General features: G+C 53.0%; 1 protein-coding gene across 3 annotated transcripts in view; it reads left to right on the top strand.

The window, feature by feature from the left end:
* Positions 1-22,579, top strand: part of TTC7A (tetratricopeptide repeat domain 7A) — a 126,408-nt gene that overhangs the window by 84,334 nt on the left and 19,495 nt on the right. For 2 of the 3 annotated variants that reach the window (XM_037806987.1, XM_037806985.1), the window contains 3 exons: positions 14,496-14,612; positions 17,449-17,546; positions 20,795-20,932. In XM_037806987.1, coding sequence (XP_037662915.1) covers positions 14,496-14,612; positions 17,449-17,546; positions 20,795-20,932 — 353 coding nt within the window. The remainder of the gene's footprint in view (positions 1-14,495; positions 14,613-17,448; positions 17,547-20,794; positions 20,933-22,579) is intronic. The other variant, XM_037806986.1, reaches the window with a different exon arrangement.

Below are 22,579 nucleotides of genomic sequence, written 5' to 3'. Positions count from 1 at the left end.
CCCGGGATTCGACCTCTGTCCATCTCTAGCCTCTCAGAGACAGGGCTGACCACAGGGAAGAGGCTCAGGCTTTCCTTGCCCTTGGCATCCTTCAGAGGACACTGCAGTTGGTTTTTCTTGTGGACTTGGCCGGGAAACTGAGGGCTCTGTGGCTGGCTTCCACCTCACCGGTGCTCTTTGGAAAGAAAGGTGCTTTGCGAGTGGAGCTTCTGATCCATGAACTCACCAGTGTGCCTCACTAGAGAAGGGAGCTCAGGGGCGGGAGCCCCGTGAATTGCGCTGAGGGCAGGAATGCATCCTACATGTTGTCGGCCTGCTCTGCAGCCCCAGGGCCCTGGGCCCCTGCCTGAGCCGTGCCTGCTCACGCTGCCCCAGACTGACCTCCCCACAACCTGGCTCCTGAGCACCACCCCACCATCATCCTGGCCCAGGTGGGTCCCAGCTGCCCACAGCCAGGTGGAAGCAGAGGTGATGTGTGGCCAGTTCAACATAGTCCACGCTTTGTGTTTGGGGGTGTCCCTGACTCTTGGTCTTTACTCTGTATTCAAGAGATTATGAAAATTCGAATCACTTCTCTTTAAAAGGCAGGCCGTTTAGGGAATTCTAAAACACAGATACAGTAGTCCCTGAGTGGACAAGAGGTCAGTTAACCTTGTCTCATTAATCCCAAGTACAATACAGCACGACCAACTGCAGTGACTTTTTTTATTTTATTTTTAATTTTTAATGAAAATACACAAAGGACAAAGATTTTCCCCTCCCAGTCTCAGTTGCCTTGCTTTTTTTCCAGGCTGCACCCTCACATGTCTGGTAGGGTATGACTGGCTGTCTGCTACTGGTGTGTGTGTGTGTGTGTGTGTGTGTGTGTGTGTGTGTGTGTTTTTTCTCTGTTGTCAGTTAGGCTTTAGCAGAAACAGAAACTGTCAAGAAGAAAGGCCTAGAATCATCCGGTGGGGCAGGGGCTCCTCGCCCACCCCTGGGTCTGCAGGTATACTATGTTATCCTGACTGACTCAAAGAGACTAGAGGCTGGGCTGGGCTTCAAACATTGTTTTATTAGTAAGTTCTTTGTCCACATGCAACTGTACATGGAAATTAAGAGTGAAGCCAAGGGGAGCAGAGCTGTTCTAGTGGACACAAAGAAAGGGGATTTGCACCCTGCCCACTAGGCTCCTCGCCAGACCTTGCTTCCAGCTAAGGGAGCTTCACATCCCAGCAGTCGGTATCTCACTGCTCAGTGTCTCTCCTGACTTCTGGGCTGCATGTTTTCTACCGGGCAGAAGCCCTCCTCTGTACAGGTGTGGTGAGGCTAACTCCACTTTCTAAAAGTCTGATAGAAGCCCAAGCTGCCTAAGGAGCAGTGAGGAATGGGGTCTGTCTGTTTGTGGGGCCAGACCCTCTGCTCCCCCTGTGCTCACCCCCACCCACCCCAAAGGAGGTGTCTCCCAACTGCCGTCCCCCTCCTCCGTCCTCCTGGGCTCTAGGACAGGCCTAGGAAACCAGGCTGCCTTCTCCCCCAAAGCCTCTCACAGGGGTGTTCTCCTGCTGCCCTTGCCTCCAAGCACACTTCCCCATCCCTCCCCCTTCCTTTCTCCTGCCCTGAGGTCCTGACTCCCGCACCAGGGAATGCTGGACTCCCTGAAAGTTCTTCGGGCCGTGGCCCCTGCCCCTAGGTTGGTGGCTGTCCCCCAGGAGGTCCCTGTGTGGACTTTGAGGACTCCTGGATCCCCTGGGACTGCACTAACACTTTGTGTATGTGTGCGAGTTTCCAGGGAGGTGGCTTTCAGCAGATTCTCAGACAGATCCAACCACCCACCTCACCCCCAAAGCGGTCAGTGTATGGGCTAACCTCGCCCTTCTCTCCTGGGTGTTTCCCTGGGGCTTGCAAGGACTCTGTTTGGAATGCAGCTTCTGCAGACAGGAAACGTCTCAAGGGGCTGTCTCTGTTGGGGGAACAGAACTCCTCCATCCAGATGATCTCAAAGTGGCTGCAGGGTCTTTCAGGAGCTTTCCAGGGCTGGGGCCTGGGGGCTGGCAGCAGTGGAACATTTCTGAGGCCAGCATCAAAGGCAGGAGAGCACAGGAGTCCCATCCCTTGGGGCCTCCCAGGGTGCTTCTCTTTCCCCATCCCTGCAGGGATTTGTGCCATGGAGTGTTGGGGACAAGAGGGTCCCGTCCCTGTGGTGCCTTGCTTTGTGTGCTCTGCTCAGCCAGAGGCAGCAGGGAGGAGAAGCAGGGGCTGGCTTCTTCTCTCCAGCCACCATGAGCCCCTCACCTCCAGGATCCGGAACTCTGGCTTGATCTGAGCCGACCCTAAAAAGCCAGAAAGCTAGCTGGAAGAAAGTATGGGTTGCTGGGGAGGGGGAAATCCATCTACCACCCAGCTCTGTTTAGCAGCCACCAGGTTAGCCTATGGCTCCTTGCAAATGAATGAAGATTGTGCCCCACAGATGAAACCCAGATACAGAAACCCCTGGGTTGGCAGGAAATGTCATGGAGTCTATTTCAGGTCAGGGATCGGTGAAAAATGTCACTGCTCTTCGATTGAAACTGTCCTGCTTCTCCAACTGCTCTCTGTGTTGGGAACAAGCCAGTGTGTGGCTTCAGCTGTTACCACGGCAATTAATTAAACAAACAGCCAATAAATATCACCACAGCCAAACAAAAACTCAAGCCCCCTTCTCCCTGACCTCATCCTCCCCCGCAGGCCAGGGGTCTGGGCCCCTCTTCTACCACGAGCCTTGCAGACGGCTCTCCCAGGTCTTTTAGTCTTTTCCTTTCTGCGGGACCCTCAATGCATTAGTTCCAGCACCTGCCGTGTTGAAGGAGGAAGCCGGCATGCCATGTGTGGATGGGGGCTGTGCCCTCGTCACCCTGTGTGGCCACCACCTGGAGGGGGCCTGGCAGAGCGGGGCTTGAGGAGGGGGCATGGACTCCTTTCACCTAGGCTGATCCTTTTGGGGTGGGGGTGGGGGTGGGGACAGTGGAGTCTGTTTCCAGAGCCTGTTGTGAGACTCAGACAGGAGAAGGCCATATAGTCAACCTCTGGACGGGTTTGGGGGTAAATGGTACTGGGGGGTCCAAAGGGCCCGCCCAAGGAGAGATTGGGCTGTAAGGGGAGACCCGGAGGAGGCAGTGAGCGCCGGAGCCCAGGGAGGTGGAGGGACTGCGGACTGGGCTCTGAACCGAGGCAGGGAAGCTCCAGGAAAAGGTTTTCAGGCTCCTTAGCTGCTCAAGAGATCATGGTTCCCATACAGGCAGTCTCAAGACTCCCAGAGAAAACCTTAGCTTTCGTGGAGTTGAACTTTTGAAGATCCTCCCGATTTCAGGGATTAGAAAGCAAAGTAAAGAGGGATCTTGATTTCCAAGCTGTGGGATGACCTTTCATTAATAGAGCTCATATTTACAAAAAGAGACGTGAGGAGGCAGAGAGCGAGGGCCCCTCAGGGTACAGGGCGAACCTAGCTTGGTGGGAAGCAGATGCAGCTTCCTGAAATCCTGTGGACTTAGACCGAACCCTGGAAGCCTGTGCAGGCCGGGCACGGAGGCCTCGGGGGGCAGCCGCAGCCCTTATTCGGGCCTGGGTTCCTGGCCAGGCCGCAGAATGGGTGAGGTCCTCGTTAAGCTTCTGCGGCTCCTGACTCCTGGTTTAGGTATGAGGCAGCCGGGAGGCCCAGCCCGGGAATGGGGAATGGGCCTGCAGTAAGTGATAAGCTGTTCCCGAGGCTGCAGGCTCATGGGGTACTGGTTTTAGGTAACAGATTCCTCATGCTTTAGTCAGGCCACTTGTAGTAAAGTCACCATAGTAACCAAACAAAGTTCCTTGGTGGATGATGGGAGCTTTCCAATAACGAGCCTGTCTTTCCCAGACCCCACCCCAACCTGGCAGCCTGCCGCACTGGTGTGGGACGCCCAGACCTAGGCTGGCAGAGGAGCAAACCGGTTTCCCGGGCCCCCCTCTCTGCAGTGGGAAAGCCTCCTCCCACCCCCATGGGGAAGGCCCTCCTGGGGGTTTCTGCCCAGCCCACGTCCTGAGGGATTTGGAAGTTCCTGGGGGAAGGTGGGTGGGAGCCCCGGGAGGCACTCCCCAGGGCAGGGCAACATGGCCATCTCGACAAGCTGGCGCTTGCAGCACGTAAACAAATGGGAACCGTCACAGCCAGCTCCTCCAGAAACCTAGCGTGTTTTGGAAAATGTTTGAGCTGATTACTAGGCGTTAGCGGAGGCCAGACCAGGACTGAATCTGGTTGCATCTGAAGTTGGGCTTCAGGGGCACCTCTCTGAGCTACCTGGCCTGCCTCGCCTTTGTTTCAGTTGTGTGCAGTGTTTCTAGTGGTACATCCCAGGAGCAGGAGGGACCAGAGCCTTCTGGCGCTTCTGTTAGCATTTCTGCCTTATGCCCTGTGTGTTTATTTGGTTGTTCTTATTAGGTACTTGTGGCACATCAAAAGGGGTCTTAAAATACTGACTCTCCAGCGAGGGGATTGGAATCAAAGGTATTAACACAACATTGTTTACCATTTTCTGGATTCATTAAACATTTTTGGCTGCAGTAACCCCTGATGAGACAACAGCCAGTTAAACTTGCAGGAAGTGTTGGGCCAGGTGTAATCACTGAGACATCATCGTATCTCTTCCCAAAGTCAGCCCTTGTCAGCTGAGCTGCTTTGACATTGGGCACTTCCCTTCATTGGTTGTTCCATGAGAACCTCCTGTACTCTTGCGCTGAGTGACACCATAGATCTTGAGATATATCAGTTTCTTAATCTCTGGGTTAGTGGTCTGGTTCATACATTCAAACTTAGATGGGTAGATGACTTAGGTAGGTTGTTTCATTTGTTTGTTTTGGTAGGGAGTAAAGAAAGGAAGGAAGGAAGAATGACAGACATTTGCAGATTTTTCCAGAAGGAATTCTCCATTTGACTTCAAAGGTGGTTTTAGCCCTCTGCTTCCTGATACTCAGTGCTTGATTTCCCTGCTTACAGCCAGGGCTGCAGGCAGGCACTGTGACCCGGGTGGCTCTGTCCTCCTAGCAGAGGTGGCCCCGGCCCCAGAATAAAGCATCTCGGACCCTGGGGAGGGCCCAGGTGGGGCAGTGGGGCTGGGAGGGCCTGCTCCCACCAGCAGGGCGGCGTGTGGTCTCTAGGCCCCCAAGGTTCTGCACCAGGCGGAGATTATAGACTGAGAAGTGGAGGTGTTTTGCTTCTTCGTGTGTCCTATCAGGCTGAGGACCTACCTTTGTTCAACCATAGGGCCTTCTTTCTGGCAGTTCCTCCGCCCCTGAATGGTTATGAAAAGGCTCTGTGTGGTTTGTGCACACGTAACTGTGTGTGGAGTGTCGTCTTGAGTTAACTGCAGCCAAGGGAAGCCCAGGGGGAGGGCCATTGGGTCAGCTGTCACCTGCATGGATAAGAGACCAGGCCTGCTGCCAGCTATGGGGCATGCCCTGGGTGCAGGCAGCGCTCAGATCAACCTGGGGTGGCACTGCAGGAGGGGCAGGGACTTGTGAGGAAGAAGGAGCTAACTTCAGGAAGCAGAAGCTTGCAGGCTCTTGATTTCTAAAACTTCCAAGTCAGATCACATTAAATGAATTAGGTTAGGGGATGTGGGTCAGTGTAATCCTCCAGAACCAAGGGAAGACCATTGGTTTTTAGGGTTAAGAAGAGCTGCTAAAAAGGGTCGACTTGCTATCCCTTCCATGTTGAGGGTCAGTCTGTCTGAAGACCATAAAACTGAGATTAAGTATGGCCCTCTCCCTTTCAGGGAAGTCCCTCCTGTTAGAGTCACTTTAAAATAATGCCCCTAAAGAGCAAGTGTTTAACTCGTTCATTGCTCCAGTTGAGATTTTCCCTGAGGGGCATGGGATTTGGAGGAGTCCGGGAGACCAGGGTCGCTCAGTGCTTCCCTGGCATTTCCTGGCTTGTGTCGGAGCCACTCTGATCCCTAATTGCTGAGAGCCAGGTGACGGGCTGCCCTCCCCTGCCCTGTGCCGAGCTGTGGGCAGGGGCTCTGGGCTGCCTCCTGCCCTCCCCCGTGGCTCTGCCCTACTGCTCACCTCTCTGGGGTCCCCTCCTCACCTCTTGGCATCCACATCCTGTCCCTCCTTGGAGACTCCCCATTGGCTCCCGCACTTCAAAGCTGAGCCACTCAACTGAGTACTTAATTCTGTTCTTTTGTCATCTGTTTCCTAACTGCATCAGATGCTCAGTGTGACCTCCTGAGTTTGGAAGCGGCTTTGGAGCCAGGACTGTGGCTTCTACTCTGCCCACAGCTCCCACAGTGTGGCACCCTGCTGGGCACACCCAGCCTGCCCCAGCAGACCCTCAGATGGGCAGATCTGGATAGTTTTGTTTGGAAAGAGGGAAGGCGACCTGCGCGTTTGGCATCTCACAGCCGTCAGGGTGCTCTCCTCAACAGCTGCGGCAAAGGACTGAGCCCTTTGCAAGCATGCCAGCTCCAGCCAGTCCCGTCAGGTGCATTACTTTTGTTGTTGTTTTAGGTTGATGTGTTTGCCCTTTGATCTTCACAACGGTCCTGTTGGCAAGGTGAAGAAACTAATGGGCAAGTTAGATAACAATCTCAGGGTCAAGTAGTAGATGAGCAGCATAGTGTGGCCTGGAGACCAAGCCGGCTGATTGGCTGCACAACCCCGAGAGCGTCAATCCTAATAACAGCAGTGCATGCAGGGCCAGGTGCCGTCTCAGCATGGTTTCATTTAATCCTCTCAGCAACCCCAGGAGGTAGAGGTACTATCATGGTTCCCATTTTGCAGATGAGGAAACAGGGGCAGAAGGACAGATAAGTGACTGCACACAGTCCACCTGGGTCATAGTGACCATGCACAGTTGGGCCGAGTCAAGGGTAATGACAGTAATGGCTAACATGGGTTGAGCCCTTTATGAAGTGCCAGCCCCCACCAGTCCGTTTAGGTGCATTATTTCCACATAAGCCCCCCAGAGCTAATAGATACTGTCATTCTCATTTTACAGACAGGGAAACTGAGGCCCAGAGAAGTTAAAGTGACTGCCCAAGGCCACTTGGCTGGGGGAGGCTGGGATTTGCACTTGAGTCATCAGGCCTGGACCCTGCTTTTGACCAGCGTCCCATGTGGTGCAGCCCAAGTTGGGACCCACTGCCTGGAGCTTCCTGTGCCCTGTGCAGGCTCTCGCCCCCTGGCCAAGGAGTTAGATTTTCCAGAGGTGTGGCCGCCTGACTCAGAGAATAGCCTGCTTTTTCGCTCAATTATGTGTTTTCTATAAAAATAGAACTCTTCATTAAAACAGTGTGGCACAGCCATCAGCTAGAATTACTAATTAGTGTCCTTTAAAGATATAATACCCCCTTTTGTGCATTTGCCACACCTGCCACCCACCTTCCCCCCACCATGGAGGAGTCCCACGATGGCCGGGAGCCAGCAGGATCAGAAGAGCCGCCCAGGCCCTGGGAAGGTGCAGGTGGGCCGGGAAAATGAGGTGGCATGGAGAGCCCACGGGACACCCCGCAGCTGCACTTCCTCGGAGTTGCTCTGGTCCCAGGACCTTGGAACAACCAGTTTTCCAGACCTCGGTGAGTCCTTGTGGCTCTCAGCTTCCTTGTTTCGTCATTCGGCAAAGATCTATTGCATGATACTAGGTCAGGCACTAGGGATTTAACTATAGGAAAGATTTGGTCCCTGCCCTAGCACAGAGTCTGATAGGGCAGGTAGTGATGCAATGGCCTGAAAATAGCAGTAGTTGACTTTTCCTGAAGGTTACCATTATCCAGACATTGGCCTTATAGCTAATATATTTCCTTAAACCACCCATGACCCTTTCATCGAGACCATTGCCTTGTTAACAGGCGAGTAGGCAGAGTTGAGAGAGGTTAAGGAACTTGCTGGTAAGTGGCAGCGCCTGGAAGCCTACCCACATCGTCTCATGCCAAAGGCTGTGTGTTCAACACTGTGTCCTTCCATTTGGTGGAGAGTAAGCCAGGGGCCAGAGCACTCCCTCAGGTGTGCAGCAGTTCCCGCGTCCAATTTTTATTTCAGGGTCTGAGTGGTTTTAGTGAGGGCTGCTTTCAAGAACATGGGAGTAAAAATGTGGGTCCCTGGTGCTCGGAGCCCACTCAGCCATGCCCTTCCCCTGCAGCCAGCTCTGCTCTGCCAACATGCCCCCTGCAAAATGGGGCACTGGGAGGAGGTCCAGGGGTAGGATGGTTGGAGGCCCCAGGGAAGGTGAGGGAGGGGGGGTGAGATGACCTTTGGGCCCAGGACAGTGCTTGCTTAGCCAGAGACCTTGTCACAGAAATATCTCCAGTTTATACAAGAATTTTTTTTTTTTAAGTTTTTGCCAAGGCTCACACTCACCCAGTTCTCAGGAGACCCACCCTAAGATTTTTCCTCTATAGCGGTGGAAAGAAATTGTTTGTCTTTGCCTCAAATGGGAGAGGCTCCAAGTCTTAATCCTTTTGACAAATAGTAAGCAGTCTGATCCCGCCCCAGAGTGCTGGGCAGGCAGGGCCCTGGAAGAGGGGAAGAAGAGGGGGCAGATGCCAGGCCAAAGCGGGCCTTCCCCTGGGAGCCTCTGTATCAGCCCCTGGCCGGATCAAATGGGAAGGTTGGCAAAGCTGAGTGACCTGTGGCACCACCCATTTTATACCAGCGGGCAGAGGGGCAGATCTCGCTGGTCTTTGCCTTCCTCCACAGGAGGGGGGCCGACTCCAGAGCAGGTGCAGACAGACTCTGCAGGGCTGAGATGTTCCGTGGTTTGGTGGGTGCTTGATCTGTTCGGGTCACCTGAGCCCCTGTCTGCATCCCTCAGGAGATGGACTTTGTGGGTGACACGGGAGGTAGCAAGTCCCCACATTGGCCCCAACACAGTTGGCAGATGAGCCGTGCAGCGGGAGCCCTGTGTGGACATGGGGTTGTGGCAGCATTCGCGGAGCTCTTGAGCGTGGGTTTGGCAGCTACACTGACGTCCCCTTTTAGGACCAGGGCAGGGGTGCAGTGCCATCGTGGACGGGCTGAGGAGACTGCCAGGAATGAGGTGCCTCTCAGGGCCCTGAATCTGCCTCCTCAGCCCAGCAGCCTCTTCCAGCAGTGAGCACACAGCATCTTTCCCTTCCCCAGAGAGAACACTCACTTTCACATCTTCCTTCAGATGCCAATGGTGTGGCAAGAACTTTTGGCCTTAAAAGACTTGTGTTTATTCCTCAGGCTTTAACAGCTTAAAAACAGGAGATCCTTGTGATGGGGGTCACCACCGAGGCCCCTTCGCCCAGGGCCTGGCCTGCTGCGGCTCTGTCCCTCCCCTCTTGGCCTCTTCCTTTCACTGGCCCATCTTAGGTCCTAGGGCCACGAGGGAGGACCTGCTGGCTTCCTGATAGTGTGTGAAGCTCAGGGGCTTTCTGAGAGCTTTCCCTGGCCTGGGAACTTGCTTCACAGGTCTCGCGGGCCTGGGCAGGCATGCCCACAGGCCCACCTCCTTTTCAAAGTCAGAAGTCAGGGCTCCATATCTGAGTGGGCAGGGCAGGAGGTTTCATGCCTGTGTTACAGCTGTGGCAGTAGCAGCCAGGACTTTGGCTTGGGTTTCTGACTCCAGGACCAGCGTCTGTCCCCTCTGAGTGACGTCACAGTGCAGGGTTTGAGGACAGTCACGAGGCCGTTCGTCTCCCAGCGTGGCTTTTGTCAGAGGGCCCAAACGTTGGTGGGCTGCTAGGTTTGCCCATCATCTTGGCAGCATCCCAGTTTCAGAGACGCTCCTCGGTTGTATTTTTGGCCTTTCCCAGGTGACTGTCCTGGGGTAGAGACCCCCCCCCCAATGCAGGAGGAGCCACGCGCAGAGCCCCCCGTTCCTCCCTGGGCCATGGCGGCCCTGTCCCCACACAGAGGAAATGTTTGCTTCGAGACAGTTTGAGATGGAATGGGCCAGCACTTTGCCGTCGGGTTCACGAGTGAAGTGACGGCTCTCCTGCTTCTGAGCCAGGAGCCCGCCCTAGAGAGGGGTGGTGGCAGAAATCTGCTCTGATTAACAGGCATTGCCAGACCCGCAATGTGGCCGGATGGTTTTAACCGCTCATTGTCACCGTGCCACGCGGACACGTGCTCTCTGCCCCGTGCTAGGTGCTGGGAAGGTGAGGGGGTGCTGGCATGGAGGGGACCTGCCTTCCAGCTGGCCTGCAGTGGAACACGGGACACGGTAAGTGGTAGTTTGACCATCTAGAAGCAGGCCTGGCCACACCTAGAGTGTCTGGCTTTAAAAAGGTTTGATAAAAAATGTATCTTCATTATTAAACTCTTAAGCTAATGTGGCAAAAACAGAAAATACAATGTGTGCTTCAGTGCTGAGTACATAACATCCTACCCATTCCAAGGAGGGCGGGGGGTCATGTCAGAGCTTCTTGGAGGAGCATTAGAGCTGCAGGATTAAAAGAATGGAATTTTTAAAAATGTCCCAGAACCCTTTCTTCATATGATACTTTAGACACGTTTAGTCTTTAAAACACATAAGGGAGGTGCTGGGCTGGTCAAAGCGAGTCCCCAGATCCCACCGCCAGCAACGTCCCAGGCCCCGCTGAGGAACCAAGAGTTCCGAGGAGGCCATGGCCATGGCTTGACTCCTGTCCCATGGGCCAGAAGGTCTTGCCCTCCAGCCATGGTGGCACACCGGAGAGCTGTCAGCCTTCTCATACTGTCATTCTGAAGAACTGGGCCAGGAGTGTGGGTGGGAAGCCGGCCAGAGAGAGTCCTGTGCACCGACGGGTTTGGAGACAAAGGAGCAGCCGAGTCGCGCCTTCCAGCAGAGTGCAGTTGCTTGCTGAGCTCTGTTGCAGGAGGGCAAGAGTTCAGAGGTGAACTGGAGGCATGCTGGCAGGTGTGCGGAGGCCATGTCCCGGCCTAGTTAAGGCTGTACTGGAGCTGGCATGTGTGTGCTGCCCCCACGGGGACACACAGGGAAAGGGTGACATCTGGGCAAGAGTTGGCTGGATGCTGGAGGAGGGTGGGTGGTTCCTAGCCAAGGGAACAATGAGAGGCAAAGCCCAGAGGAGCACAGGAGTCTGTCCTGCAGTTCAGGGAACAGCTAATACCCATGTGCTCGGCATCCGGTGCCCAAGGTCGTGGGCAGAAGGGGCGGGAATTGAAGGTGAAGCCAGAGCGGCAAAGACCTTGCAGGCCCTACCAAGGCGTTAGGACCTGGTGTCATGGGCAGTGCTGAACTGCGGGAACAGGCAGATCTCCCCACAGCTGATCCTGAGCCTCTCAGGATCCAGGAGTAAAGCTCAGACCAGAGGGTGACTGTCGAGCGCTTGCCCCAGCCCCAAGAGGATGTGGTTGGGTTGAGAAATTCCGCCCTGGGTCACTCATGCCACTGGAATGTCAGCAGCCGCAAAGATACAGCCTGTCTGTTGGTATAAGAGACCCCGCGATGCCAGCTCAGCTTCCGGCCATTTCTGTTCCAAGCACATGGTGTGGTCAGGCCTGCCGGGGACCCAGACTGTCTCTCGGGGACTCAGGGAGCAGGAGTGGGAAGGGGGCTCTGGCAGAGGAACATGCTGAAGAGGAGGGGTGTCTGCAAAGAGCTGCAAAGAGCTGTGTGGAGCCGCCAGGCTGTGCTGGGGAATGCTGCCGAGCTGGTCTGCCCAGGGAGCTCGGTGGCCCCATTCCCTGGCTGCTCCTTTGGCTGCCTGGGGGAGGGGCAGCCCTGGGGTAGACTTGAGCCTGGACATTCCCCACAAGGGTGGGGCCCTCACCCTCCACCAACTCCCTCCTGCTCCCCTGGGCTGCTCCCCTCCACAGCCCCAACTTCCTCCTCTCTCTCCCCATTCCCAACCAAATCCCAACCCCTCCTTTTCATCAGACACCAGACCCAGAAAGACCCCTTCTCTGTTCTTTCCTTGCACTGAGTCTGATCCAAAAATATAGCACTCGATTCTCTAGGCAATTTGTCATTTATAGCACTCTAATTATTACCTTGAGGCAGAAATTGTGTCTTCTGCTTCTCTGTATTCCCTAGAGTAGAGGCTCCCTTACTCTTGGAGTGCTGGTCCCCTTTGAGAATCTGAGGAAATGGGGAGGGGTGACAGGACCAGTTCTCCCCAGCAGCTGCCCACCCAGGGGCTGAGACCACTTCCTGCTCAGGGGTGCAGCGTGAGCTGGCTGTTGGCCCAGGCCGCTGCTGTCCACACTGCAGGGACCTGTGTCTGCAGGCACCGTACAGGCCAGCCGGGTGGCTCACTGGTAGATGTTCCAAGGAGGGCACGGAGCATTCTAGCAGTCTGGGAAGGCTTCTTGAGGGACGTGGGGTTTGACATCAGGCCTTGGGGGCAGACAAAAAGGGAAAAGGAGCTGCCGTGTCAGGTAGGGGGAACCATGTGAGCCAAGGCAGGAAAGGCACATGGCATTTTTGAGAGAAAGTGAGGAAGAAAATACCGAGAACCAGAATCCCATTGGGGATTGAATTATGTTCAGGTCCCTAGGGACTGAATCATGCCCCCAACAAAAGGCATGTTCAGGTCCCAAAGCCTAGTCCTGTGGGAGTAAATGGGACCTTTGAGGATGTTGTTAGTTAGGATGTGCCCAAACGGATGAGGGTGGGTCTTAATCCAACATGGCTGAAGTCCTTACGAACAAAGGAAATTGGACACAGAAGGGAAAGCCACGTGGAGGAGAAGCCAGAAGTCAACAGAAGCTGGAGGAGAAGGAGAAGATGCCACCATGTGCATTGCCATATGATGGAAAGGCCAAGGACCAAGGATGCCTGCAGCCAGCCCCAGGACACCACAGTCTTTGGGGAGAAAGCAGCACCTTGCTGATGCCTCAGTTTTGGACTTCTCCTGGCTTCAGAACCAATAAATTTCTGTTGTTGGTATTTGTTTTAGCAGTTGGGAAACTAAAACATCCCCCTGCCAAAAAGAGGACTGGGGCAAACTCTGCTCTACTCTTTCTCTACCATCGAGTCACCATTGAAGAAAAGCAATGTGTGAAAAGAAAGTAGCAGCATAAGGACATGGAACCCCTTTATGAGGCTGCTGGGCCAGGCTTCCAGCCAACCAGAGCCGGAGGGCCGGGTCTCAGTACAGAGGAAAGGAGGACCAGGACCCAAACTGAGGGGAAAGCCTCTAGGTAGGGGTTCTGCCTCGTGCATGGGGTCTGCCCCCTTCTGCAGCTCAGAGGCCTGGGAGGGGCCCTCAGATCACAGGGGAGCAATCCCCCTGACCCAGCCCTTGCCTGTCTGGCTACAGAACTCGGCCTCCATGAAGGCAGCGATCACTTTCAGGACTGAATAGTCACGTTTGCCCAACAATGGGTGCTGCTAATGAAAGAGCCTCACTGCTCACCACTCAGCGAGAACTGGGAATGGAAACTTTGAGCCTCTGAGGCTCAGCCAAATCCTCCGCAGGCTGCCTGGACAGCTGGTATGAATCAGGATTGCTGGGAGAACCAGTGGTAAAAAATATTGCACCTTCCTGTCTGGTTGGTAAATAGCCACTGATTTGATCCTTCTAAGTGCCCCCAGCTGCCTTGCCCCCTCCCCCAGGACCCCCAGACCTGGCACAAAATGGCCTCCACATCTGCACCCCAGTTCTTGGTGAGTGAGTGTCCTGATTGGTCTGTGTTAAATATTTTGACTGTCACTGCTGTGTCCAGGGCACAGGGAGGGAGCCATCAACCCCACTGTGGTCCTAACCTTCAGGTGGGACCCAGCCCCTCCCTTTCTTCCTGCCATGCTTAAAGCCACAACCACACACCTTTCTTTCCTCCCAAGACTTCAGCCTTTCAGGCTGAAAGAAGTTCTGTAGTTCTCTCCCTTTGCACAAAAACTGTGTTCCTAAATGGTGATTGAGTAGTGTTTCATATTTGGGAGAACTCAATGAACTCAATGAAGAATCCTTTGATAGAATAAATCAAGACCCCCCTCATGTACCATGAGTCAACAAGTCAAGTTTTCCTTTCAATTTAAGAGATGTTAATTGAGTACCTGTTATGTGCCAGCAAGATGGAAAGCAGAACTCTGCCCTTTAGGTGACCATTTGCCAATTCCTTGTTTAGCCTCATTCATTGATTCCAAGTCACCTTCTGGGTCTATTTTTTATACAAGGCCCTATCCTGGGCATGGTGGGGAATCAAGTGCACAACATGGCCATGTATTCAATGAGGATGCTGAGGATGTGGATAGAAACAGCAAACAAAGCAAGTCTAATGATCACACTTGACAGAGCTTCAGAGGATGGGCAAGATAGTGTATGCTAAGGGGACACGTGGGATGAGCAGTATGGGCACTGATAAATGCTTCATGCTTTGGCAGTGAAGATGGGGAAAAACTGAGGTACAAAGAACACAAGTCATCCAGGGACATTGCAGAGGCTGCACTCCCAGCACCCTGCTTTTTGTGGGCTGGGGAGGAGGGCAGATGGGGGCTGCTCTGGTGGGGTTGAAAGCCCTTAGGATCTCCCCTGGGAAGAGAGCCAGATGAAGACAGACTCTCAAGGAGTGCTGACTGTACTTTCTCCCCGCAGCCTGATGTTCACCAAGGTAAAGCTGGAGCAGGTCCTCAAAGGCCCAGAGGAAGCCCTCGTGACCTGCAGAGAGATGCTGCGGCTCTGGCAGACCCTGTACAGCTTCTCCCAGCTGGGGTGAGTGGCTGTCATCTTCCCTTGGGTTCCCAGGGGGTGGTTGCCAAGGCAACAAGCCACAGCCGAGCAGCCATGATGCCTCATGGCGTGGGGAAGGTGACAGTGTTTGGAAAGAAGAGTGTGGAACTTATTGTTCATGGGACTTTTTACATCAGTGGTCTAATTTTAACCTCTTGACAATCCTCTGTGAAGTACGTGAGGGCCCTATTTAGGAAACTGAAGTTCTGAGGAGCAAAAAGGGAGAGAAATGATACTGAGCCCGGGGCCAGGTGCTGGGCTGATTGCTTTACTGTCTACATCAGCTGCTTAGATCGTACACAGTATCAGATTTTATTCTCACACCAGTGCTGGGACTTGAACTCAGATCTCCTGAGTCCCACCCCTTGGAGCTTGTTCCTTCTTTCCTAGTTCCATTTGGAAGCCAGAGGAGGAGGAGGCGGCAGGGGTCCTGAAGGGCCACCCAAGCCCTCCCCATTCGCCCACTGTCTCCACGCATCCTGTCTCCTGCTCTAGTCCCCAGCCTGGGCTCTGGCTGTTTCCTGGACCAGAGTTGGGGCCCCTTGTCCTGCCTGAATCTGCAGAGAGTCTTTGTTCAAACCCAGTGGAACGCCTGGGCTCAGCCTGTGCAGCCCAAAGGGCTGTGGGTTCCCAGTGCTTCAGCCCCTCACCTCCCTCCCTCCAGCCTCTCCCTTCTCTGGGATTGCTGGAGTCATCTCCCTAAGGCCTTCTGGGGAACCCACTCTAGTGGGTATTTGCATTTTCACAGGAACTCTGGGGGCCCAAAAGGCTTTCGGAACCCCAGAGGAAAGCCTCTCATGAAATGTGCAGAGGAGGACCCAGGGCAGTCCAACAGAGTGGAAAACCTTGGGCGGGGACAGCCCTCAAGTGGCAGGCCTCTGGGCCTGGGAGGACCCTGGGCAGAGCAGGACCCATGACGGAAGCTGACAGGAAGAGGCTCTGGGATGACAGGCTTTTCAGAAAAAGAAGGGGGCCGCTGGGGGCTGTGCGGGCAAGGGCCAGGGGGGGAGCCAGATTCTGGTGTGAGGCTGTCCTGCAGCCCGATTCCCCTTGTTCTGCTGCTCGCCATCTGGTGCGCTGCCTGGGCTCCCTCCTCTATGGAGGAGCTGCCCCACGCTGGCTGCCTCAGGATGCAGGAGCCCAGCAGGGTGGCTGGTTGTGAGGGGGCCATGCCTGGGCTTCAGCCTGGGCTCCCTGCATTTGAGGTGGGCTGTGCCTACACTTGGAGACCAAGCTCCAAGGCTGCCAGGTGCTCTCCCAGGGGCCTGGGGCAGTGGGGTCTGCCTTAAGATAGTTTCAAGCCACCACCCACCCACTTCAGCTCTGATCTGAGAGCTTGATCAAACTCATCGCAACAGGGAGCCCCAAGGCAGTTCTCCTGGGGAACCTCCAGCTGCTCCCCCTGCAAGGACTGGCTCCACACTGGGCTACGGAGGGGCCCGTTTTTCAGTTGGCTTTTTCTTGATTCAGTGCTTGCCCCATTAGTACAACCCAGAGCTCTGAGTAAGATGGCTTTGCCTGGTTTTGCAAGTGTTCAAAGATTCTGTAGGGGAATGGAACCCTGGAACATCTCACTCCGCCATCTTGGTCAACCAGAAGTCCTCAGCTTTGGTGTCCATGAGTTTAGCTTAGTGTCTCTGTCTCTCTTGCACCACACACAGGTTTCTCCCACAAATGGAGAGGAGGGGTTGTGGGGAGAGAGGTTATCAGCCCTGAACCACTGGGTTGTTATGGATATTTTGCTTTTAATGCCCATATAAATGGCCATGTGTGCTCATGCCCAAACTTGGGCCCTGGCTGTCTTGGTGGGACCATCATCTGAGTGCCCCTCTAAAAAGAAGAAGACCTTGGCCCCAGGCTGGCCTGCCTTCTCCTGTCCTACCTTTTCCAACTTGCTATTGCTCTAAGCTTCCCCCACCAGCAGGTTCAGGGCCATGGGCCTCCTTGGCAGTGGGAAGGGACTGGCAGGCTGGACTGCCTTGCTAAGCTGATGGCTGCCTCCTGGCTCCCCCCTCTGAGAAAAGAGGAGCCTCCCTGGTAGTGTGGGGGCTGCGGGAACCCAGGGCATTGGGAGGGGAGTGAGATGGGATCACCCAAGGTAGGAGACCCTGAGGCAGGGATGTGGTGAGTGGGCCTTCCCTCATGGGGGAGTGGGCTAGGGCCTGCAAAGATTAGGCTTTCCTTGGAAACCAGTCCACAGACCCTGCTCTGTGGCTGCACTCTGCTAGACAGTGTGAGGGCAACAAAAGGTGGAAAAGACCTACTCCTAGCCTGGGGGCACCTCTAGTCTCAGCCACACTGGAAGAGAGAACAGGTAGTAGGAAAGTTTCTGTTACTCAGTAGGGGTGGTGCCAGCCTCTTTGCCCACTTAGAGCAGACAAAGAAGATGCTGGGAGGAGCAGGGAGCCCAGGAAGCTTTCCAGATGGATGAGGGGCACTTGGGCTGGGTCTTAAGGAAAAGTGGGATTTAGATGGAGAGAAAAAAACGAGTACATTATTGATGGTGGCAGCAAGGGCAGCGTGAAGGTTTGGGAACAAAATATGGTAGCTTTAGGGAAGAGAAGAGGAAGAGGCATGTGTGTGTGAGTGCTGAGGAGTGACAGACTGTCAGTTGAGCTTTTGGGGTAAGCCAGGTTCTAGAATCCCACACCTGACCTCTGATCTCTCCTGCCACTGTCATTGTCATGGTCCTTCCCATGCTCTAGTCCCAGGCCTGGCCTCTCAGCCCCAGAGCCTGCGTGGGGCAAGACTGCCTTGTTCTTCCTGGGTGAGGCCGGCCCTCCTCCTCACCAGGCCTCAGCCCTCCCTTGCCTTCCAGAGGCCTGGAAAAGGACAGCAGCTTTGGCGAGAGCCCCACGCTGAAGAAGCAGAGTGGCATGCACCTGACCCTGCCTGATGCCCACGAAGCAGACTCCGGTAAGGGTGGGCTCTGTGGGCCACTCTCCACATGGCCCCCGCCTGCTCCTGGCCTATAACCCAGACCAGGAGTGTGACATCCTAGACTGAACCCTGCCCAGCCTGGTCACACCCACCCCTGCTCCTTGCTGGCTGCTGCCCAAGGGCCTTGGAGCGGAGGAGCTACCTTGGGCGTCTTTCAGGCCTGAGCCTGGCTCTGGGTAGGAATGCTGCGGCCCTGGGGCAGCTCATGGGAGGGTCCTCTACTCCCAGGGCAGGAAGGTAGAGAGAGAGGGGACACAGATGGAAAGATGGCTGCAGAGCAAGGAAACTGTTTCCCCTTAAGCTATAGCTGGTGGCTAAAGCCTACCTAATGTCCTCAGTAGATGAGTCCGATGGAAAGGAATGGGCTGAGCTTAAATTTACAACTCTAAGCTTAAAGCTGGCGTTTTCCTGGTAAAGCTCATCCTGAAACCCAAGGCTTGTGAAACTCAAATGTGAGTACAAGCTCACATTTTTTTTTTTTTAACTGAGGACCTGATTAAAGCAAAACACCTTCTTTAAAATAAAAAGAAGAAGAAGGATTAGTCATGGGAGTGAAAGTGTAAATGGAGTTTAGTGGAATAACTCATTTTTTTCACTTCCATGGTTGCTAGCCAAGTTGTCAAGGGACGGTGTTGATTTTACAAGCCAGAGCTAGTGCTTCCCTTTGTACGCACCCCCCAGGAGCAGGTGGCTGTCTGTGGAGCTGTTCTCCATGGCAGGAATGCTTAAGGAGGGAGTAACAAGAAGGAAGAGCCAAGAACAAAGTTATTAGGACTGTGGTTTGCCCTGAGGGCCCCTGAGTTTGTTGAAGCCATTATTGCCTGAGTGAGAGAAAGTGCTCACATTTCACTTGCCTGTGAATTGTAAATGTCAGCAGCTTGTATATCCTGAACTGGAGCCCATGTGACCCAGAACTGCCGTGGGGAGAGATTCCCCCGTGGGCACAGGGTCTGGCTCAGCTGCCACCGAGGGATCCTTCACCCATCAATCTCAAATGGGAACTTTATATGTGTGAAACAATAATATGCACTACTGTGAAACAGAAAGTAAAAATATCAAAAGAAAGAAAAGGAAAATCACAGTCTCATGCCCCAGACCTTCATAAATGGCCTTTCAGACTTTTTTCTGTGCCCATTTTTTTGTACAAAAATGTACCCGTAGAACCCTCGAATACTCTGCATAGATTGTTCAGCTCAGAAATTAAAGACAGATCTCTTAAAGCACAGCAGCTTCATTTGTAAAATTTAAATACCTCCTATAGACATGAGGGGCTTGAATTTCAAAGTAGTCTTGCTTGACTTAAAAGTAGAGCCTATATATCATTAGAGAAGCCCAAGTTTCTCCATACAAATTTGCAAGTTCTTATTTTATTTCAACCAGTTTCTGTACTACAAGTTGAAATTGGTTCCACTGAGTGCAGTGCGTTCAAGGCAAAGCAATCATTTAAAACAGGGTTGACAAGGCATGGTGGATTTGTAACCTATCAACTTAGCTAAGCAGGAAATATATCTCCCAGAATTCCCTTCCCTGAGTTAGCATGGCCTCATAAGGTTTGGATGGGAAGTGAAGCATCAGCCATTCTCGCTTTCTGCTGGAAGGTCGGTGCAAAAACTAGGCACTGTGGCTGCTCACCTGCTGGCTCACCTTGTTCCATGGGGCAGCAGCCAGGTCTTTAGCTCCTCCAGCTCCCACCAGAGCCTCCTTCAGCTTCCCCAGCTGCTGGGCTAGGTGTATGCTTGGTTTCATAAAGAGGGGCAGAGTTTCTCCTGCAGGACCCCCACAGCTCTGAATTGGAGACTCGGATGTAGTGAAGGACTGTCACAGGGCCCAGTCCACCCTGGTGGATTCTAGTTCATCCTCGCACTGCCCCACTTCTCCATCTTCCCTTTCTGCCTGCTTGTCTTGCTGATGTCAGGCTCCTGCATCAGATAAAAAGAAAACAGCCTGATATCGACTGTTGAACCAGTACCCATACTTGTATAAGGTCAAATCCTTATAATAAAGTCATATATCTCAAAAAAAAAAAAAAAAAAAATGTGCTCGTGCTCTTCTGTTAACCTCCCTGTTTTGCTGACTGTAACGTTAGCATCTTTCTGCATCATGTTTTTATACATCATTATTTTAATGACTACATTGTCTTGTACATACCCCCATTTATTTATTTTTTATTCAATTTTATTGAGATATATTCACATACCATACAATCATCCAAAGTGTACAGTTGTTCACAGTACCATCATATAGTTGTGCATTCATCACCACAATCAATTTTTGAACATTTTCATTACTCCAAAAAAAAAAAAATAAGAAGAAAAATAAAAGTAGAAAGAACACCCAAAACATTCCATCTCCCCCATCCCACCCTATTTTTCATTTAGTTTTTGTCCCCATTTTTCTACTCAACCATCCTTATGCTGGACAAAGTGAGTGTGAGCCACAAGGTTTTCACAATCACATGGTCACACCTTATAAGCTACATAGTTATACAGCTATCTTCAGGAATCAAGGCTACTGGGTCACAGTTCAGCAGTTTTAAGTATTTCTTTCTAGCTATTCCAATACACTAAAAAACTAAAAAAGAATATCTATATAATGCATAAGAATACCCTCCAGAGTGACCTCTTGACTCCATTTGAAATCTCTCAGCCACTGAAACTATTTTGTTTCATTTCTCTTCCCCCTTTTGGTCAAGAAGGCTTTCTCAATCCCACAATGCTGGGTCCAGCCTCATCCCAGGAGTCACACCCAACATTTTCAGGGAGATTTACGCCCCTGGGAGTCATGTCCCATGTAGGGGAGAGGGCAGTGAGTTTATGTGCAGAATTGGCTTAGAGAGAGAGAGGCCACATCTGAGCAACAAAAGAGGTTCTCTGTCCCCCATTTATTTTTAATCAATCCTTGTTGCTGGACATTTTTTTCACTGTTACAGGCTGTGGTATAATGAGCATCTTCACCTACGTTTTTGATTGTTTCTTTGGCAGTAGATTCCTGGACATGGAATCTCTCCCTGGGTACTCCCCAAAGGCTGCCCTCATCAGCCCACATGAGAGCACCAGGCAGCCTCCTCCTGGGGGGTCTGTGAGCCACTTTCTGGCTGCCGGACCAGGTCACCCTGCCCTGACTCAGGTGCCCTGTCTCTCCCCTGGGGTGGGGTGATTACTGCTCCTAGCCCTGCAATCAGCAGCTCTCTGACTCTGCTGCTCCACCTCTGCCCTCTTGCTCAGCAGGCTCTCGGCGGGCATCATCCATCGCCGCCTCCCGGCTGGAGGAGGCCATGTCAGAGCTGACCCTGCCCAGCTCAGTCCTGAAGCAGGGTCCCATGCAGCTGTGGACCACGCTGGAACAGATCTGGCTCCAGGCTGGTGAGTGCTCTCAGAGCCTGTCCCATCCCCGAGAAGGGAGTGTTGGGATGTGCAGGCTCCTGACAAGGCTCGTGGAAAGGGCTGGGGATTGAAAACCTGGAGCTCTGGTTGCAGCTGTTTTCTTGGCTTGTCTTGGCCAAATCACTTAATCCATCTGGCTTTCTATTTCCTCGTCCTCCAAATGAGGACAGCACCTGCCTGCCTACCTCAGAGAGGCTCTGTGGCAGCAAATACAAATGTGAGAGGATTTGAAGTCATTGAAGACCACACAGATGCGAAGCCCACTCAGTCTCAAAATCAGACCCCATCCCTCCTTCTTGCCTGCCTTCTCCTGAGTCAAACTAGTTAGGACTTCATACCCCAGAGAGCTCATACAGTAGCTAGAGAAGAGGTGAGGGGTGGAGGTCCTAGAAAAAGTGGGTCCTGGTGATAGAGTCCATCTAAGTTCATTGCCATTCTGGCTACAATCCCTCCTGATTACCATTTGATACTGTTGCCACCATGGAGATGGAAGGTTAGTTAGCCTTAGGGAGGCAGGCTCAAGTCCTGGCTTCAGAGCGCCACAGCCCTGGGCTCCAATAGCAGCTGACTCCTGCCTGGCCCTGCTCTCTTGGAGCCTCAGTTTCCTCCCAGGCCTGAAGGGGTGAAAGGAGCTAACCTAGGTAAAGCAGTTAACGCAGTGTGTGGCATGTAGTGGGCACCCAGTGAACAGTGCTTGGCCTCTGCTGTCATGTCCACTGTCATCAGGGTGGGCTAGACGCCATGTGCCACCGAGGTGGTGAGCGTCCGTGAGGCTCAGCTAAAGGATGTGAGGCGAGTGACTCGCTGGAGAGCTGCATTTGAAAATGTAATGTGACGGTGGTGTGAGAGGTGTGTTCCAGTGAAAAGAAAGAATCAAGTCGAGATAAGTGCCTGAATGAATTAAAATGGCAGCATCAGAGGAACAAAGAGGAAATGATAGAAAAAGTAGAATCCTAAAAATCTTGCTAGGCCAACGTGGCCCTTGACCTAGAATTGCCCAAGTGCAGCTCTTGGCTTAGGCCCACCTCCTCACCCTGTTTCTTCTGGGTGCCATTGCCTCCCAGCTGCTGGTTGCTTCCTTGGCTTCTCTGTGCCTGACTTTCACTCTGCTTATGAAGGACTCCAGTAATCCAGATTAAAGCCAGCCTGATTCCATTGGGCCACACCTTAACTGTAGTAGCATCTTCAAGAAGTCTATTTACAATAGGTCCACACCCACCAGAATGCAGAGCAAGACCAAGGACACGTCCACCACACTGGGACGTGTGGATTTGGCAAGTCAGAGTTAGAATGTGCTTGTTAACTGGCAATCTGAAGTTTTCTGTTGCATGTATTTCACACAGGGACACATCATTGTGCAATAAACCTGCTCCCCCCACCACCACCATTGTAGGTTCTGAATCTGGAAAATATCTGGACCAGGACCCTCAGTCACGCTAAACAGGGAAACATTTTAATAATGCAAATATTGCCCCAGTGAACATACTAGGGTCCCTCAGGATGCTAGTGATGTGTGGGACCATAAGCTGGTTGCATCTTAAGTAGGAAGAGGAATGTTGAAAAATCAAGAGGAATGATAAGCAAGGCCTCCTCTTAGGCTAAGAATCCCCTGCCACCTTCTAAGAC

Source organism: Choloepus didactylus, chromosome 17 (genome assembly GCF_015220235.1).
Source record: "Choloepus didactylus isolate mChoDid1 chromosome 17, mChoDid1.pri, whole genome shotgun sequence".
NCBI classification, from domain to species: Eukaryota; Metazoa; Chordata; class Mammalia; order Pilosa; family Megalonychidae; genus Choloepus; species Choloepus didactylus.
Note: the sequence above shows the minus strand (reverse complement) of the source record. Positions and strands in the feature narration are given on the sequence as shown.